Source organism: Vanessa tameamea, chromosome 20 (assembly GCF_037043105.1).
Source record: "Vanessa tameamea isolate UH-Manoa-2023 chromosome 20, ilVanTame1 primary haplotype, whole genome shotgun sequence".
Classification (NCBI taxonomy): domain Eukaryota; kingdom Metazoa; phylum Arthropoda; class Insecta; order Lepidoptera; family Nymphalidae; genus Vanessa; species Vanessa tameamea.
In genome coordinates, this window is record NC_087328.1 from 1,452,167 (window position 1) to 1,474,120 (window position 21,954).

Below are 21,954 nucleotides of genomic sequence, written 5' to 3' on the forward strand. Positions count from 1 at the left end.
TTTTAATTACGAAATTGACCACGCGCTTTGTAAAGTTTATTAGTATAGTAATTTCGAAATTAATACGTTTATTATACTAAATAAGTAACACTATATACGACGGGGACCAAATAAAACTGCAAATACAAGTGTACACAATTTATTTATCACTTATATGCTTAGTTTTAGTAGAAACCACGTAAAAAACGAGAAAATCTATCAGAAAATTAGGTAGTATAAAAATACTGCTCGAAATGTTTAGATTTCGTTCTTACTAAGTAAAAACTTACAAAAGGACAAGCGTAAATGCATTTTACACTATCTAAGAATCTTTTATTTGATAATGATTTATCGTTTAATTAAATACAGTTAAATTTAAACAACATAAACAGCGGACATGTCATTTTTAAATTTATACATAGCGTCAGCAAAACAAATGATATTTTTTTCATCAATACAAAGCACTTTGTCATTCATAAAGGCATACTTATAATAGAAAACAAAATAGAGGCAAGGCCAACATTTTTTAATATAAATTATAATGTTAGCCATTTGAAAGACTTAAAATGTATTAAAAGACAAAATATTTTTTTAGTTCGAGTTTGTTTTAAAAAGTTTTACAATCAAAGTTGGATTATAAAAGTTTCAGCATTTTTCATGAATAAATATGTTTTATGTGAATACAAATAAGTAATTAAACGATAAACCAATGAATACTTTTTAGTTAAAAAAAAAATTAAGTCCTGAACGTCATAGCATGTTTTCTTATAAAAAAAAATTAGGACAGTCGATTCTGTAAATAAATAATTTAAAGTTTGTAAGTAATATTTAAGAAAATAATGTTTTGTATACCCATTTTTAAGAAAGATTACACCTTAATCCAACGATCGTTTAATGTACTTGGTAACCAACTCAAAACATAAATTCGTAGATTAAAATCGACATTACAACACAACCCGCCCTATTCTGAACTTACATGTACTAATACACAATAATTTCACTTCATAATATGACGATCAGAACTCATTTTCCATTTCATTACAAATTGTACAAAATTCAAATAAAGTTCAAAGAATTAAAACATGAATTATTTGACTTGGAGTATAAAAAATTAGTAATACCAATCACAGCCTGTGATGCGCTTCCGTGTAACGAAGCGAGTCTCCTTGCAAGGTAATCCGTCATCCAATCAATACAAATGATAAACTAACTTTGTATGAAACTTATTAGAACATCAATCCACTAATATGTTTGTAGCAAACATAAATGAATGACTGTTTCCATTCCAAATTTAAAAAATGTACAATATCTAATGAAACGGTTTCTAGTTATGAGATCGTTTAATCTCTGAGCATTCAAAAAATAAATATAAAAAAAATGCATTTATTCAAACCTGATTAGTAACTTTAGTCACAAACCAGCTAATTAGTTTCGTAAATAAATAGGTTAGTATATAGTATAGACTATTTAATCACGAGTTAGTTTTTAGGATGTATTTACTATACAATATACGTATGTATTACAAGTTATATCTCTCATTGCTCTATAATGCTCTGCTCTGAAATAAATGCTGACTTTTTATACGTGTATTTATTTTTAAGAACTATTTATACAGCGTGTTCCAAAATAATTTAGACTTTTGTTGAATTTGAAATATAAATGCACACATTTGTAGTTTTATGTGAGGTACATAAAAACATTGCGAAACGATTATTTAATAGAACAAAGCCAAGTCGAACATATCATATAGTCTAAATAAATATTATATAATATTGTAACACAATTTATCCGATCTATGATGCCTTCCGTGTAATTCCAGCTGACATTTACCAATAATACATTGTATAGTAAAAATGAATCCGAAGTTAGAAGCGTTTATGCGGGGACGTCCCAGATACGCGTGTTGGCGTCCTGGCCGACCGTGGCCAGCGTGTTGTTGTCCAGCCACGTCAGACCCGTGATCTGGCTTTGCGGGTGTGCATCTGGAAAAAACGTACATTTATATTATTATTCAATAACAATCCAAATTCTATGATACCAAATGTATTAATTAATTATCTTTCTAATATATTACACAAAAGAAGTATTTTGCGATTAATGTTGATATTGTTCACGTAAATCTTAGCAAATGCGACATTCGCAGTGTGCGTGCGTTGTGTGTGTGCGTGTGTGTGTGTGCGTGTGTGTGTGAGTGTGTGTGCGTGCGTGTGTAGTGTGTGTGCGTGCGTGTGTAGTGTGTGTGCGTGCGTGTGTAGTGTGTGTGCGTGCGTGTGTAGTGTGTGTGCGTGTGTGTGTGTGCGTGTGTGTGTGAGTGTGTGTGCGTGCGTGTGTAGTGTGTGTGCGTGCGTGTGTAGTGTGTGTGCGTGCGTGTGTAGTGTGTGTGCGTGCGTGTGTAGTGTGTGTGCGTGCGTGTGTAGTGTGTGTGCGTGTGTGTGTGTGCGTGTGTGTGTGTGCGTGTGTGTGTGAGTGTGTGTGCGTGCGTGTGTAGTGTGTGTGCGTGCGTGTGTAGTGTGTGTGCGTGCGTGTGTAGTGTGTGTGCGTGTGTGTGTGTGCGTGTGTGTGTGTGCGTGTGTGTGTGAGTGTGTGTGCGTGCGTGTGTAGTATGTGTGCGTGCGTGTGTAGTGTGTGTGCGTGCGTGTGTAGTGTGTGTGCGTGCGTGTGTAGTGTGTGTGCGTGCGTGTGTAGTGTGTGTGCGTGTGTGTGTGTGCGTGTGTGTGTGAGTGTGTGTGAGTGTGTGTGCGTGCGTGTGTAGTGTGTGTGCGTGCGTGTGTAGTGTGTGTGCGTGCGTGTGTAGTGTGTGTGCGTGCGTGTGTAGTGTGTGTGCGTGCGTGTGTAGTATGTGTGCGTGCGTGTGTAGTGTGTGTGCGTGCGTGTGTAGTGTGTGTGTGTGCGTGCGTGTGCGTGTGAGCGTGTGCGTGTGAGCGTGCGTGTGTAGTGTGTGTGTGTGTGCGTGCGTGCGTAGTGTGTGTGTGTGCGTGTGTGCGTGCGTGTGTAGTGTGTGTGTGCGTGTGTGTGCGTGTGTGTGTGTGCGTGTGCGCGTGCGTACAGCGAGCTGAGTGCGCGGCGCGGGTACGTACTCTTGATGTGCGTGTGCTTGTTGGGCGCGAGGCGGCTCCACACGATGACGGTGGTGTCGAGCGAGCCCGACGCCACGCGCGCGCCGTCGGGGCTCCACGACACGCAGTTCACGCGCGCGCTGTGGAAGCCCCACTCCCTGTTGTGCGCCAGCTGGAACCGAGGGGAGATTATTTATGCATCTTATATCATATAGCAGATACCTAAATCCGAATTCCGCTGTAATAATATTATAAAAAACACTATACAATAGAAGGAGACAGAGATGGAGAGAAAATAATATGTGACTAAGAGACTTGGCTGTCAGGGCCGGATCTACCATATGGCTTTTTCGGCTTCAGCCCAGGGCCCCGTGGATTCAAGGGGGCCCCAGCTAAGTCACGTCAAAGTCAAAAAGAGAAGATAATGCGAAAGAATCCATAACTTTATTAAATTAAACAGATATGTCTTAGGTGGGACCCTAAGTAGTGTTAGCCCAGGGCCCTCTAAACTTACGGTCCGGCCCTGTTGGCAGTAACATCTTCGTCTTACTTTAAGTTTAAATAAATAGTTCAACTAACCTTGTACTCATCGGTCGTATACAATATCAGCTTCCTATTAGCGTCACAGGCCACTAAGTGGCTCGAGTCCGGACTGTAGCGAGCGTCCGTGACCGGTCCGAGATGAATTAACTCCGTCAGAGGCGAGAGACTTGTGCCTTGGAGAGTGTATATGTGGACCTTGCTGTCTCCACCTAAATTGAAAAGATGTTTATATTTAAATAACTAAAATAATTATGAGTCTTCATTTATAAACGAAATTAATGAGAACTGTTATAGGTATGTAAATATAAGCTTTGCTTATCTATTTTCTAGACTAATGCCTTATATACAGCTTCGTAATGTTTTAGTTATGGCCCGTGGCTTCGCTCGCGCTTTAAGTGTTAATTCGAACATTCATATGAAATTTGTCATCAAATACAGTTCATGAATTTAGTCGTGAAAGAACAGCAGACAGACAGTTCAATTCCCATTTCTAATATTAGTATAGATTGATATATGCAGATAATATATGACAACATCCCACTTCATTTTAATAACAAGGATTAATGTAAATGTACTTTAAATTGTGATTTTTCTACTGACCACCAACAGCGACGTGCTTGTTTTTCGGGTCGATGGTAACGCAGCTCGGCTCGTAGTCGATGGGGAGACTAAACTTCTTCGCACCATCCACTATGACCGTCAGCTAGAAATAATATGTTACTTTAATGAAACATTATAAATGGCTTGTCGACTCTGTCAAAAACTCTGAATTAGCTACATTTTTAAATTGTTAATAAAGTCATAGAGAATAGACAGAATAGACAAAAATAATAATAAGTTCCATTTATATAATAAATAAGGCAGAGTAATATAAACTTTGGAAATATCATATAATTTATATTTATCAATACTAAAACTTGACTGGAAAAAATGTGTAAATACTAACAGTAATTGCATCAAGAATAGAAGAACAACAAAACAGACAGACTTGGAAAACAATTTCTTCTTATTCTGTTTAAATATATATAACAATTAAATTATAATTCAATACAATAATTTTTTTTCAGCTTTATTGATAGTCTATGCATACCTCTTTAACAGTAGCGACTATGGTTAAGTCTTCATCAGCGAGATGGTCCAGCCCTCGAGGCTGAGAGCCGAGCGGGATGGCGTCATCTGTGTATGTCGGGACATCATCTGAAATACAAATTAAAATATTTTTATATATATGCTTTAAAAGTACTTTTGAATGGTAAAAACATGTTCCAACATGAACCAAATATTTAGAATGCGGATTCTTCTGAGAACTGGCCAGAAACGCATTCAAAATAAATTACAAACTAATTAATTAGTTTTTCCTAAGCTAATTAAAAACTTAATTTGTCAAATTTATCATGATGATGATGTTAATCTGAGCATTTTTTTAATATCGTTTTGTAAAGCCCAACCTCAAAAGTCGATTAGATCAATATTACTCATTCAAAAGACTGAACGTCAACAGTCTTTTGAATATATCGAGTAAAATTTGACATAAAAGCCGAGGTTTCTTCTGGAAATATAAAAAGAAAAAAAACGATGCCGAGCCAAGCGAGCTGCCACCGGACAGGTGTTACGGAGTATCCGAGCAGGCGGCAGGCGGCAGGCGGCAGGCGGCGTACCGTCGGGCGGCGCGGCGGCGCGGCGCAGCGTGTCGTCGATGCCGCACGTGAGCAGCGCGCCGCGCGCCGCGCGCATGCCGTTCAGCTGGTTGCCGTGGCCGCGCCCGCGCACGTGCCGCCCCGCGCCTGCGCACACACGCCGTTTGTATACATCGATCATTTATAGGAATGCGCTCTCCGACTGAACCTGGGAACTGAGGAGTTACTTTCGAAAGCAGATAATACATTTTTGCCATATTGGAATGATTTCATACGTAGTCCATTTGCAAGTTCTATTGCGAATTAAATAAAAATGTCTAAATTTGAACTGTTGCTTACAGACTATTATATTTTAAAATTATTTCAATTTCATGGTTATTCTAATTTCTTAAGATACCAAAATAAAATAAGCATAATATATTTACCCGTCTCGACGTTCCACAGCGTAACCGAGCCGTCGTGGCTCGCAGTGAACAGACCTTTGTCTTGCAGCTCGAGACAAGTTATGGGCTTGTTGTGACCGGTCAGCACGCGGAGCGGCGTGTCCGGGTTCTCGACGTCTAAGTAGTTGATGTCTCCGGAGAGCGACACGGAGAGGAGGTGCTTGCCCTGCCAGAGACAAGATACCTGGAGACAAAAATTAAATTCTTAATTTAACTAATAACTAACCTTATACTTAGCTATTTATAATTTATAAATATTCTTATAAATTAACATTTTCCCAATTAAAGTAATCTTACTAAATCAAATAAATATTATTTAAACTAATAAAATATACTATAAATACGAAGAAAATTAAATAAGTCGAATTTTTTTTAGTTTTATTTAGACAATACGATATGATCTTTTCTCTCCAAGAATGCGATTTACAGAAGACACATTTACCTGCTGGTTCTCGACGGCGGTTCCCATATTGAAAATGAAGGCTCTCTGCATGGTCTCGATGTCCCAGATCGCGCAGGTCTTGTCACCGGAACAGGACAGCAGCTGCTTCCCGTCCGGCGACCACGCGATACCGTACACGCCGCCTTTGTGTGCCGGAGAACCGATCTGTGACATTGAGTTAAATTATCAAAATTAATATTATATAAATACAAAAGTAACTGTGTCTGTTAAGTTTTCACAGACACGCCACTTTATATATCGGATTTAGACGATATGAAACAAACTTAAACCCCGAAAGACATAGGCTACTTTTTATATTTAACATCTGACGACCAACCACTGCAACGCGAGCGAAACTAATTTATAAAATATTACCCAACAATAACAATATTGTACATATTTTACACGCGTGTATGAATCTAAACAAAACGTTTATATTGAAAGAAGATTCTTGTTTTTTGCCCCAAAAATAATCACTGGCTTACGCACAACAGACGCGCCAAAGTTACGTCACAATCGGACGAATAGTTCACAGAAACATAAATAACATTTTTTATTCGTACAGAAAGTTTATTGAATGTATAGTTAATTAGATTAAATTATAAATAATCATACGGTTCAAGTTTAATTTTATTACTTAGTATTTAGATTGGTCCTCTCATTTTCACTCGGCTACGTGTACACGCGCGAACTTCTGCCCATCTGAGCTCACGACTTGTGCCCGCATACAGTAACGGCCACACGGAACGAAACACGTGCCCCCCTCCCACGCGCGTCTTTACCACACAAGAATTATGATTGATATTGTTTTAAATCCGCGAAATGTATTATATCAACTCACTTCTCCCTTAAGCTCTGACGTAGCTCCATCGAAGAGGAATATCTTGCCATCGAAACCAGCCGAAGCAAACAGACTGCCGTCTGGACTGTAGCGTACAGCTTGGGCGAAACGGGTGTGCTCCTGAAACATATTATCATAAATGAGATACATTTCGACCAATTTCATCCAAGAATCATACTCGGAAACCAGACAAGTGCACAAACACAGGGGATATTGTAGTGATGTGTACAAAACATGAACTGCCGAAACGAGCTGAGGTGTTAAAACCTCATCACACGCTGTCCGAAACACAGTTCAAATCCGAATTGGCTGTTATTTTGACGGAAATCCCCATTAACTATTATTTACGTTAGTCATTGGCTCCGTATGAAGTTTTAACCATTTCTTACAAAACGAATGCGCCACCGAACTTGGAAACTGAGATGAGGTCCCTCATAACTGTAGTTACACTGGCTCACTTACCCTTCAAACCTGAACACAACGATACAAAGTATTGCTAATTGACGGTTGAATATCTTATGAGTGGTTTGCAGGCTGGCAGAAAGCCGTACATCTCATTTTTACCTGTTTCGTGCACTTGAATTTGAACGGTGGGCCCTCGAAGACTGCGATGGTGTTGTCCTCAGAAGCAGTAACGATGCGGAACGGTCTTGCTGGACGAAAGTCGACTGAATTGATTGGTTTCGATTGACCGCTAATTTCTCCTACGGATGTACCAGTTTCCGCCATGAACACATGACCGAATCTGAAAAACGAAAACTGTTATTAATAATCTTCTTTGGATTTTTTTGGATCGTATCGTTTTTGCTAATTATAGATAAATTATCGATCCGCCCCGGCTTCGCACGGGTGCATTGCTGATACTAAATATACTACAGAATGTCTTACGACGTTCACAGTTTTTCAGTCATTAGACGATAAAAACCGCTATGTCCCTACGTTTTAAATCTGTAGTATCTTCGAAAATAATCATTTAAATTACATGCTGTAATGGGCCATATTGATTTATATTAAATTATTTCACGTAAAAAATAATGGAAAAAATGGTTATTGTCGGTTATCCCTAAGAGATAGACCACCATGGACTTTTTTCAAGACCTTTTTAAATTGTCAAAATACTGTAGTACGTTATTTTGATCTATATCCTAGGGTTCAGCCAGCGTTTGCAATGTAAGCGCGAAAAAAAAACGATTATTTACGAAATCACTTTAGAAACTTCTAAAATAATCAGTGTTTCTCTACTATATTGTGCATGTATTATACATATAAAACTTCCTCTTGAATCAATATATCTATTAAATAAAAACGCATCTAAATCCGTTGTATAATTTTAAAGATCTAAGCATACACAGGGACAGACATCGGTAAGCGACTTTGTTTTAAACTATGTAACGAAGACGAGTGAGTAAGAGTGATAGGCAACGTATGGCGGACGAAAGAGAAAGAAGATGTTCTCGTGTTTTCTTTTATGGAATCAATTTAATAATTGAAAGATTAAATATTTTATTTTAAACCTATCATTTCATTCAGAAAGTCATAAATTTGATGTTAATAATTTTAGAAACTTATACATTATAAACATTGTCAATTTAATATTAAAAATCACTGGTATAAATCTACGCAACTCTTGAGTACAGATCAGTAAGTCGGTATAAAATATATTTATATAATTTAATACTTTAATAATAAACTATACCCGTGCGAAGTCGCGTGTCGCTAGAATGTTATACATCATCACGATTACTGAATAGTATTATGCTGTTATGGAACTATACAATCTAATAACAGATAAATAAATATTTTATAAGTGACTGGCTGTTGTCGCAGCTTTGCTCGCGAGGAAGTTGAATATATTAACTTGTATGTATAATAACTTAAAATGTTAAGTTAATTTAATACCTCTTGTGGTGTCATTGGTGTGCATTTCACCCCTTAGGGTAGAATAGCCAGAAACTCTTAAATACTTATCTACTCATTTTTAATCAGTATTCCAAAAATAAAATTTCATGTTTCCAACTTAAAAAAATGACGAAATTCCATACAAACTTTCAATTCCTATTTCACCTCCTAAGGTTTTGAATTTCCAAAATCTCTTCCTAATGGAGCCCTAACTTGAATAGTTTACGCTCAGCGACGATGAATCAATCAGTCAGGACATGCTATTTTATAAATATAGATAACTTTATCTCATAAAAAATACATGTCAAACTAACAAACGCCTTGTTTTGTTTTTATTGTTTAAAAACTAAAAAAAGTGTGTCGTTTTGGCATGTGTGTAGAAATTGTTAAGAGTTCACCTCTCCCTCCCTTCTCCAACGACGACCATACGTTGACTGTCAGCGCTCCAAGCGATATCCTTGATCGGCCCGCCGATTGGTTGGAACTCGTTCTTCAAGATGTGCTCCTTGTTCACGGTGTCCCAGATCCGAACTTTGCCTGACACATCTGTAACAATGTTTACACCTTCAAAAAACTGCTGCCTTTTGTAACTTGATTGCGTGTATCACAAACGAGTTTAATTTTATTTTAAAATTCCCTTCATTCTGATATGATCATCAAACCTTTGCGTTTTGAGCTTTTATTTTCTAAATCAAAATCTTTAACAAAACATCCAAGTCGACTCTTATGAGAACTTTTATATCGTAATCTTACAGGGTTTTGTTAAATTATAATAAAAAAATAGATTCGTAATTTATAGAGAAAAACCGACGACAAGGACAGTAGTTACTCTTCTTCGCTGAATATATTACATACATACCAGGGACGTTATGGAGCTCCGTAACCGTAACCGAAACGATCAGATATCCGAAATAAAAACGTAACCGAAACTGTAACCGAAACCGATAAAAAACAAAATCATTTTTGCAAATAGTTTGTTATACTTAAAGAGAGTACCTAATTGTATTTTAAAGCTATTCGATTTTTCTGTTATTATACCTACTACTATATAATAGCCTACAAATAAAGTAAAATTAATATTTTGTATTTTTTCTTTTAACATTTCTAAATAATCTAATATCCGTAACCGAAACTATTCGAAACTATACGAAATAATTTCGTATCTGAAACCAGTAAAATATTATTTATATATCCGTATCAATATCCAGATCCGAAATGATATATCCATAACATCACTGATACATACATATGTATATCAATAATAGTATTTATTCGATATTTCGACATTATCTACGAATGTCTTGTTCACGAGCTCCACCAAATAAAAATAAAAAACATGATAAATATCCCGTTTTAAATACTATTAGTAATAAAAATAACCATGTTAATTTAAAATCTTATATCACTAATGTTTTGTGTCAATTTATATATATGTATAAACTATACCTACAAGTTCACGAATATATGTAGTTAAATAGAACAAGTCTGGTAATGATTTTCTAGAGTAAGCTGTATCTTCTATACATGTAATAAAATTGGACTGTCTGTTGTAATATTTAATATTAAAATAACCGCTTGTTACTAAATGCATCTGTATGTATACGCGGTACATATACCTAAATAATATTTTTTACAATTTTTGTCCGTCTGTAAAAGCTGGACCAATTTTGACGGGACTTTCACTGGCAGATAGCTGATGCAATAAGGAGTAACTAAGGCTACAATAATAACTTCTTTGTTAAATTCAAACGCGCCGAAATCGTGGGAACAGCTAATTTTTATATTATAATAAAAAAGAGAATTGATTGTGACAGGAACATTTTTAAAACAAGTTTTTTAGTTTTCTTTTTTTTTTAATTTATTTCATACAATGAACCATTTACAAACCACAATCTGCATTATTGCTTCTGTGTTTCCATTAAGATCCTTAATGCTATAGAGATACGGTGCATTACCATTTGAAACGGTAAATGAGTCAACGCGATGTCAACATCCTTATATACACGTAAACATATAAATAAACGTATCACGAAACGAGTTATCTACACTTGAATTATATAAAACGTGATTTTTCCCATAAATATGGCGCAATAGTTATATTCAACATTATTTTCGCTTTACAGTTATTCGACTCCCTATAATTTAACACGATTAAAGAGTTACTAAAGTATCAGAAACAGCTCTTAAATATTCACCCACTCCACTTTTTTGCAAGAGTTCTACGTGTGAAATAAATTTGGAACATATTCCATCAAGCTACTCCAACACATATGTACGTGTCAGATTTTACGTCGTCGATAGTACGTCCACGTTCAAAACGCCATTTATTCGCAAATCCATAGTGAATATCATAGAATAATCAAGCTCTCGACCAATGATATCGCTTCAATTTGCTGTCAAATGTTATATATTTGACTTTTCTCCTCTCATGGCTGGAATAGAGCATACAACTCTGTTAATCTGAATAATATTTTCCGATAACTACAACAATCATCAGCATATTTCAGCCACAAAATTTTAATGAATTATCACCTAAACCTTTCAAATGAATCATCCATTAGCGAAAACCGTATTAAAATTCTTTTGGTTGTTTTTGGGCATATCACGTACAGACGCGGTGGGTGGACTTTATTATATATATACAGATAAAGGTTAGCAAATCTTTTAGTCCTCTCATTATTAAGTTATTAACGTTCTCATAGAACAGGAAAGCAATTTTTAAGTTTGCAATTATTCAGAAGAATAAAGAAATTACCGAAAATTTTAGGAAAATGCGTTAAATTTTGGAATGGATCTAAACAGTCGACGAGAACGATGTCCACCAACGCTAGTTGACAACACATAAGTTGACACCGATCTCCATCAACGCAAGCAAAGTCCACGCGATCTATTCTAGGGTTCATATTATCAAATCTTATTAAAATGTATTATATATACGAGGGAGTGTATTTGTGTGTGTGAATATGTATAATACATAGTCCGAGGATAGGAAATACGATTTTTTTTATATATGTAATAAATTGTTATGTTAATATTAAATATACATAGATAACACTTTTTAAATTTCTGTATTAAAGAGTCAGTTCATTCTATAGTTTTCAATACTAGAGTAGTTGTCGCTGGCGACTTCGCTCTAGTTTTAGGTTTTCGTCATCAGTAGTATTTGTCCTTCCTTGGAGTTAAAGCTTGGTACAAAAAAGTTTCATTAATTTCGGTTCAGTGGTTTGGCCGTGAATTATGTATCCTACTCCCCGAACATTCCTATAACGATTAAGAAAAATATTTATCACCAAAACGAAAGAGACTGTAATTATTATTTATTTATTTATTTAAATTTTCTTTCGTCATACTTGTTTACAGGGATTTACCATCAACTATTTTTTTCAGATTCACTGTATATATAGTTAGAAGTTAGTTCAAAAATTCATATACGTATCGTGTAGGTATGAACAGTTCGTCCGACTAGATTCTAAACATAGTTTTATATAAGAGCGCTTCCAGTTGGCTCGTTTCCAAGTCAGCGTATCACAAGATTACATCTTACATGACAATTATTCAGCATTTCCCTAGATCCATAGTTTTATGTTCACAGAAATTTTTTAGATCGTAATGGTGTCTGGCAATAAAATGCAACATTGAAATAAACTAAGAATTTTGATAATGTGACGTCATAACGACACGGACAATCGGATATTTATACTAATATTTTTTCGGCCAGTTTCGGTCAGTTCTTATTTTTTCTTATATTAGGGAGGGAGGGGGTCAAAAACTAGCGAAAATAGTCTTACGTAATAAATGAATGGTCCCTTATAAATGCGTAAGTAACTCCGTCTGTTGCTCTTCCACAGCCAAAGCACTGAACCGAATTTGATGAAGTTTGATATGCAAGCAAGCTTGAACTCCACGACATATACTTTTTTATGCCTAACACCTGACTATCACCCTATATCGCAAGCGAAGCCGCAGGCGATAATTAGTACAAAAAAATCAGGTTCGAGTTTAGTTCAGACTACCCCTACGTTTTACGAGCTGGCGCACACGCTTGGCGACAATTAAGATTCCCTCACTGGATATTTTGCACACTTCAATTGCGAACGCGTCGAGAGTGCTTTAAACACGCTTCATGCTTCTCGAATATTCCACTGATTTTAAGTATTCTTCACATTTTTTTTTTTTAAACAAACCCGGACGATTTACGTGTAATCATTTCGAACTGATATAGTTAAATTTAATCACATAAAATTATCTGTTATCTTGTACATATAAAGCTTGCCTTTATTTATTTTGTTCTATTGTTTCGTATTCCTGGACAATAGCTCTTTTGATACCTCTATACAATTGTTTTGGGTTCAGATATAACCAAACAAAAACGTAAAACATATACCTAATTCGACATTAAACATACGTATAAACCGTAACGAGAGATAACTATTCCTTTTTTTTTACTGGAATATTTAACTTTATAGCTTGTGTTTACAGCAACCTTTCTTTAAATATATTCATATTCTCATGATAGCAGGCTAATCTTCTCACCCATACATTAATATATCCCGAAAGAATCAGTAAAGGTATTCTATACGAAGAAACTCGAATCTTAGGTTTAAGTTCATTTATTTCGTCAAAGAATAAAACTCACTCATATGACAAATTCCATTTACATCTGATAAGCGATATTCACTATAATTATTATAAAATTTAAATGATACACGTATCAAAATGGCGTACGATATTCATATATAACATACGAAGTGAATTCTTCCATAATCACTTACATAGATTCTTTTAACACAATATTTTTTACATCTTCTACAACCATTGTCATTTGATTCAGTAGTTTTTGATTTTATCGAATTCAAACAGACAGATAGACAAAGGCGGCGAGGGCACTTTGTTTTATATGTTACTGATTTTAGATATTTAGATTTTGATACATTGTTTAATAAAGCGCAAATATACAATACTTTAATAAATCACAAACTATATCCTACAAATATTTTAGTATTTCAATTGATTCTTTCAGTTTAGATTTAAATATTTATTTGATTAATAATATGGTTTTTATTTTGACTAGAAAATAAGCTTAAAATTAAAGTCGGACAACCAGCCGTTCGTTACAAATAAATATATACAGGTATTATAAAAGTATAAAGTGTTTTTAATTATAATTAAAATCCTAGCGTCGAAATTAAAGTGTTTTAGTGAAAAATGAAGTGTTGTGCAGTTCGAGTGATTGGAATAATAAGGCCGTAACACATAATATGTATACTCTATTCCAATGGGAATAGGACAGAACCAAAACAAACCGTACTTTTCAATATCACGAGTGTTTTGTTGATAAGTCCGCTTTATGATTTACTACAAACAGTTCTTGATTAAGTTATCTTCACTTTTAATACAACAATATTTCACTTAACTACGTAAATCCACTTAAATTTGATTTCCAAAGTAACGAAAACAGTTTGTCGACATTCAAAACACCATATTTCGATGAACGAACAATTAAAATGGAGGCCTCACTAAGGATGTTCACTGAACGAATGGAGAATGAATAAATTTATACAGATAAAAAATATATTATTTTAGTTTTAACATACAGTTTAGATTTTTATTTAAATATATGTTTATTTAATTGGTTATAATATGGATTATAACATAATATATAATATAGAAAGTTACATATTGTTCAATAAAAATGTTATTATTTTATATAGTAAGGTATAGACAAAAAATTTAAAAGAATTAATTCATTTTACAGAAATAAAAAAATCTAAAAATATAGATTAGTTTTATGCAAAGCAACACTTAATTTATAGTTTTGAAAATAATACAAAAGTAAGATATTATTCGGAATTATCAAAAGTTTTTTTCTTACGACCTGGCTTTGTTTAAGTGAACTGTAATTGTAACCGTTTTAATATTTACGACCTTTTGTTTTTGCCTACTGACTTCTGATTTACCATCAACACGGCCTACGCCGATTGAACATTACTTTTTCGGTTTGAAAATTAAGATAAGGATGTTATTTTTAATTACATGTTGTTTTTTTTCACAAAAATTTAATGCTAAGAAATGTATTTCAAGGTCGAAGTCGTTTTAGATATAAGATACAGTAAGAGTTTCTTTGAAAGATATATAAAATGTTATTCATTCAAAACCTTAGTATTATACAATACGTTATGTCTTGAAAATGCCACTTCATTATTGAAACATACAACGTTTCTGTTTATTAATGATGATAAATGAAATTGTCAGTGTGTTTCTATGACTTATCACTGAAAATAACTACCTCTTTATAAGTTAATAAAGCTATTTGTGAAATACCACGACCCAAATCAAAACTAACGACCTAATTTTTATTTAAGCCTAAAAATGCTGCTAACTAAAAATTTGAATATGTACCTTTCTTGCAATTTATATAAAATTTTATTTAAAAAATTACGTAAAATCAAATAAAATATATTTTAATTCCTTAGCATTCTATACCCATTCACTCAATAATTTTCTCCTCACTAGTGTAACTAAAATGTCATGTCAATTCAAGGTCAAAGTTGTTTATTTATCTTTTCTCCTATTCCCATTGGAATAGAGTATAGAACTTTGAAGTCGATCGATGAGCACGGATGTCTAGATAGTCTATAAGGTGATCGAATGAACGGACGAAAGTAACCTATATTTTACTGTGTAGGACTATTGAATAAATTATCAATAAAACTGCTGAAGTGTGGGACGTATTGAATCATGATAAATATATATTTAAACAGACAGATGTAAACAGTAAATAACACCGAGGTTTTGGTTATCTGCCAATATAGCCAACAGCAAGGAAACAAATATAAATAATCCTTTATTTAAAACGGATTCATTCCATTAATAGTTCTTGTGTATAATTAGACATTTTAACTGCTCATATAATATACCACTTTATAGGTAGATACATTATGATTCAAAATCGTTTACAATCTAGTACTATGTACGAACATATCTAGTAACATTAGCAGCCTGTAAATTTCCCACTGCTGGGCTAAGACCTCCTCTCTCTTTGAGGAGAAGGTTTGGAGCATATACCACCACGCTGCTCCATTGCTGGTTGATGGAATACACATGTGGCAGAATTTCATTGAAATTAGACACATGTAGGTTCCATCACTATGTTTTCCTTCACCGCCGAGCACGAGATGAATTATAAACACAAATTAAGCACATGAAAATTCAGTGGTGCTTGCCTGGGTCTGAACCCGAAATCATCGGTTAAGATGCACGCGTTCTAACCACTGGGCCATCTCGGCTTCACTTCGATATATAGTAACAATATCTCAAATCCATAATCTTAATCGGTTTACCTAAAAAATCAGGAAAACTAAAGGGAATACGGAAGGCATTTAAAGGATACAGGCATAAAATGGGATTTCACTGTAACATAAGTTGGTTTTCAATATTTTACTTTCGTTAAATACGTTTCATACATAATAAATATTCAAGTGCGGGCACTGCCCGTTATTCTAATAATCGATTTTCAAACTGTCACTGAAAAATGAACGACATTATCAGCAATTTTCGCAAATCGATCTTATTGTAACTAATGTCAAAATCAAAATTACTTTAATCAAGTTGGTTTTTCTATATCGTTATTATTACAGAACTATGTTAAAAATAAAGGTACCACTGGTTCGGAATGTACATCCTACCGAAAGGAAATGGCAAGAAACTCAGTAGTTATACTAATTAATTAAAATACTTTAATCATCAAATTAAGTGATTATTACTACCAGTTTTTGACTACAGTAAATGTGTGTAAAACCATCTCCACTAAAGAAAAATTTACCGTTTGTATTGAGCTTTAGTAATTAAACTTGTCTACAAAAATTGACAAATGACGATCAATTTTCCATATTAACTTTTCAAGAGCTATTTCTTTCAATAGAAACTCACCATCGTAGCTGATTTACTCAACCACAGCTTATTTAAAGCAACTAGTTGTGCCCGCGATATCGTGTGCGTTTGAAATTAAATTATTTGGACATTGCAACGTGACTTAATTTTTATTTTATATATAATTCTAAAATAAATATAAGTTACTCCTTATTACATCAGTTATCTGCCAGTGAAAGTCCCGTCAAAATCGGTCCAGCCGTTCCAGAGATTAGCCGGAACAAACAGACAGACACTCTGTCAAAAATTATAAAAAAAATGTTATTTTGGTATATGTACCGTGTATACATACAGATGCATTTAGTAAAAAGCGGTTATTTTAATATTACAAACAGACAGTCCAATTCGATAATCAGTAGATGGGTGAACAAAAATAACTTTGAAAGAAATTGAATCAATCAACCGTAATTTTAGACGGTTAAGATCGGAGTAATGGTGTTAGTATGAAACGACCATCGCTATGGTGCATAGGTTTAGAACATAGACTCTACCATTACTAAACATATTATTTTAATCCACCATCGCGTTCGAAAACAATTTCGCTATATACGTGCTCCGTAAGAAAAATGAATGATCCCACTACAATTAAAAACGGATTAACTATCCGATGCATTTATATAACTTTGAAATATTGTTTATACAAAGTAAATAAGTATAATAATGAGATCAAATCAACCACGAGATTGAACTTGCAAACATGACTGCGCTCAGTTGTATCAGTTAGCTTTAGTATTTACTCCTTAGCCAATAAGTCAATTCGTAAACATAGAATAGTTTTCGTTTTATTTTATCATCTTGTATAAGTTTTAATATTTTTAAAATGGAAATTAACTTTTTAAGAAGCTTAGGATAAATAATATTAGGTGGTAGGGTTTTGTGCAAACCCGTCTGGGTAGGTACCACCCACTCATCAGATATTCTACCGCCAAACAGCAGTACTCAGTATTGTTGTATTCCGGTTTGAAGGGTGAGTGAGCCAGTGTAACTACAGGCACAAGGGACGTAACATCTTTAGTTCCCAAGGTTGGTGGCGCATTGGTGATGTAAGGAATGGTTAATATTTCTTACAACGCCATTGTCTATGGGTGCTTGTCCGCCAACCTCTATCACAAAAATTTAAAAAAAAAAAGAAAATCTTAAAGATATAAGGACGGGCAGTTTAAATATATAACTGCTATGATAATTCAACTGCTTGTATTATATGTAGTTAACCTAACTTTCTGCTCCGATACTTATGTCTATAAGAACTAAGATGGTATGTGTTCTACATGTAGTTACATTGGCTCACTCACCCTTCAAACCGGAACACAACAATACTGAGTACTGCAGTTTGACAGATGAATACAAAATATTGGATGATCGGGTGATACCCACCACCATCACCAAGTAAAGAATATAGGATATTAACACTGCCATTAATAACATTGGTGTTGCGCCTGATATTTACCTAAGGGGGAGTGTAATATATAAGAAATTTACGTCACAGTGGACTATGAAATTGAAAAGAAACTTGCATTTGCATAAAAGAGTGCACCTATGTTCAGGCAAACTTCAAACGTCAAATGTCTGCTCTGTAATATCTTCAAGGTAATCAGCTAAGTATCCATTAAAAATTGGTACCATGACAAAAATCTATCAATTCATCGGATACATACAGAAGACAATTAACAAAAGCGTTTCTAGGTTTTGATATTATTGCATTAAAATAAACGAAAACTCCATACTTGTTTCAGTTTATATTTTAATATTAGTGATCGCCCTTTTATCGAAATTTGACGGAGTTTTATAAGAACTCATATGTAATACATCGATTCGAAATATAGAAAAAAATGAGGCTCAACTATACCTTGTCACTATAACAATTAAAAAATAAACTATCAAAAAAAAGTATTAATGATTTTTCAGTTTAACATGACATGTAGTTGTCATTATCAGTAACATATGCTATAAATGACTTACGACATTTAATATAATGTATTTTTAAATGCATATTATGTACAAATTTTAGCTGTCTGCTGTACTTCTCTATATAAACTTTAACCATGGCGCATCTTACACAACTCCGTGCATGCAGTATGCTTAAAACATTTTCTCTTTACATATTACTACTAATAAAGCACCTCGGAATGGCTAAAAGGATCTCAAAGGATGTACCTAACAACTAACCCTGCCCGTTCACAAGCAGGCAATCCTTAGAAACTAATATTAATTAATATACACATATATTTTTTGTACTTGAATATTTTCATTACTTTATAGTATCACTGACAAAAACTTAATCTGTTAACGATAGATATAGATCTGACTTACGGAGGCATGACTCTACAATAAATTATCAGCATCCATTCAACAACTAATAAATTTAATCTAATTTCAATTACTTAGCTATCTTTTTCTTACATTTATCAACGCACACACACTAAAATATCTTGTAAGCTTGAGCATAACTCACACCAATAAATTTAATATGCACCTATGTGATTGCAGGGACCAATAACATATCAGGGATATTTTTTTTTTTTATTAATCTATGATATCTTTTAATTTTATCATAAAACCAATTAACCACTTGTGTTGCTATCACATATTATCAATAAACTTATGTTTATGTAGATTGTTATTTGATTCAAACAATAATTATTATAATAAGCATAAATATATTTTAAGTTGATAGTAAAAAAAAATATTTTATGAATTTAAATATATTACTTTTTGTATTTAAATTAAAAATATAAATTGTGTTTATAGTATAAGCTTGGTATAATTATTATGAAAAACACACACATAAAACTATGTATAAATAAAAAATAAAAATAACTTTGTATATTCACTATAAAGATATATGATTAAAATTACTGATGTTGGAACATTTTATTCTATTAAGAGTAATATAAGTTACTAATGTAAGTACCTAAACCTAAAAAAACAAAAAATATATATAAGTAGTTGGAATCATATTAGATGTTATTTAAAAACATCACTACAAATAAGATTATTATGAAATCAATATCATTTATAGTAAAAAAAAAAATCAAAAACATTCTGGTTTATAAAATTTAAATTTAAACACAACACTTGAACATGTAAACAAATATGGTATTTGATTTAAATGAACTGACTATCTACTAATCTAGGCACTTTATGTAAAATATATACATATAAGGCATCTGATAAAGTAGTACACAGTATGAATCACAGGTAACACACCTTTGATTACAGATATGGTGATGATAAAATTAAACAATATATATACTATTTTATTACCAGCCAGTTATTAAATTTCTTTATCGAAAGTTTTTGTCACAATCACACTTAAATAATTTAGAAATCTTGTTTTATAAACAGATGGATTTTTTATGTATTAATTCACTAGTCTTAGGGCCAAGTCTAGCATTTTTCTCTATAAATAGTCTGTTTATGAGTATGGTCTAATTGAAATTCAGTCAAATACAGTGGACAGAAAGCATGAGCAATAAAGCATGTTAGGAAAATACTAATCCTCTGCAAACTATATGGAATAGCTAATATATATAAATAGTACTGAATGGAAATATTATTATTCAATCCAATTTTAATTGATGACAAAAAAAAAATAGATTAATTCATAAATATTATTCACAGGTTTTTGTAGCATTTTAGCTCAGTACTTTCATTTAATGTATAAGGTTTCACTGTTGTCCAATTGAGCAATGAATATAACTTCTAATAATATTAATTTGATATATAAATGACTGTCTTACCTCCAGAAGCAATATAAAATCCGCTAGGCGAGTACTTGGCAACATTCACTTGACAGGAATGTTCCGTATATACATCCGAAATTGCAGGATTTTCAATATCTCTTATTATAACAGAATTTCCGTTCGTGTACAGGAAATTTTTGCCTTTAGGATCACCTCCCAACACTAGAGGTGTTCCCCGCTGCGTCCTAGGCAACGCCGCGAAGGTATACTCTGCGGAAAGAAGCACTCATATACTTCACAAACATGGAAAACGGATCTAAAATTTTAACAGAAAACAGTCTCGGTTCACCGCTCCATGATTCACCATAATACAGAAAAATCTACTTACTGTTAGAATACGACATATTATTTTTATATCTATTACACTATTCCTTAATATTTAAATACAATAAATAAGTTTTATTCAGTACTTTTTAGTTAAAATAGAAAAACAAAATCAGCCGCTATTAGGTAGGTACTTTCCATAGCCTCCCAAAAATGACGTGACGTATAGCAATAGTGACGTACCGAGCTAGATTTCACTTTGAAAATTTATATATAAATAATAATCGAATCAGATCGATTAATTACAATAAATTTACATTTTTAGATCATTTTATAATATTCTTATTCCTAGGTTCTTAAATCTTAAAAATATTTTAATTTTTAATTAATATTTTTAAAACATTCCACGTGATCCTGATATTAAAGTTATTAGTTTTTATTTAAATTGGGTCATTTTTATTCATTTTTATATACGTTATAATTCATATGTAAATGTTAATTAATATTTAAATTCATTATTGTTTTAAAAATAAAAGTTCCTTATTTAAAAGCTCTATTTATCTTAAATGATGCATACAAAAAATGTTGTTTTTTTACACATTGTATAAAATTAAAAGGACATATTCATCATTTTAATATTTAAGCTGAATAAAATATTTTAATTAAAATGATCGATTTTTCAATATGTCTTTATTAAACAACACTAATGTCAACTTACAAAACGAAGTTGGTAGCCTTGTCTTATTTCAAGAAATGCCCATATTTGGCGATACATAATAATAGTAGTATTGCCATACAATATACTCTATAATTTTTTTAAGCTATTCCTCACTTCTATATTATATTTAATAATTTAAAATAGATTATTTCACATCCACATTCTCGAATTGCATGCGCAAATATCCAGCTTTCGTAGTATTCTATATATTCATTGTAGTTAACATTACATTCATAATATGGTGTTTCTGTACGATTAAGTTTTCAACCTATCAAAGAATCCATGTAACAAGGTATAAAAGTAAAAAAAATACGCATTTTTAACTTTATAAAATTATACTTTTTATCTTAAGCTTTACAAAAGGAACGAAACAAAAAACATTCGTCGAAAGAAATATAATGACGTTGTCATTTGTCATTGTCAACTTCACTTTGTAAAATTCTCGCATCCTGTGGAATGC

General features: G+C 33.2%; 1 protein-coding gene across 1 annotated transcript; it reads right to left on the bottom strand.

Moving 5' to 3' along the window:
- Positions 1 to 123: 123 nt before the first annotated feature.
- Flr (flare) lies at positions 124 to 21,019 on the bottom strand. Its single transcript, XM_026644421.2, has 13 exons — positions 20,841 to 21,019; positions 20,510 to 20,722; positions 9,239 to 9,386; positions 7,506 to 7,686; positions 6,942 to 7,061; positions 6,101 to 6,265; positions 5,641 to 5,842; positions 5,237 to 5,362; positions 4,669 to 4,775; positions 4,179 to 4,281; positions 3,615 to 3,787; positions 3,057 to 3,207; positions 124 to 1,961 (listed from the first exon to the last, which is right to left on the bottom strand). Exons 1-13 carry the CDS (start codon positions 20,854 to 20,856, stop codon positions 1,855 to 1,857), a joined length of 1,812 nt encoding a protein of 603 aa, XP_026500206.2. The 5' UTR covers positions 20,857 to 21,019; the 3' UTR covers positions 124 to 1,854.
- Between the last annotated feature and the right edge of the window lie 935 nt (positions 21,020 to 21,954).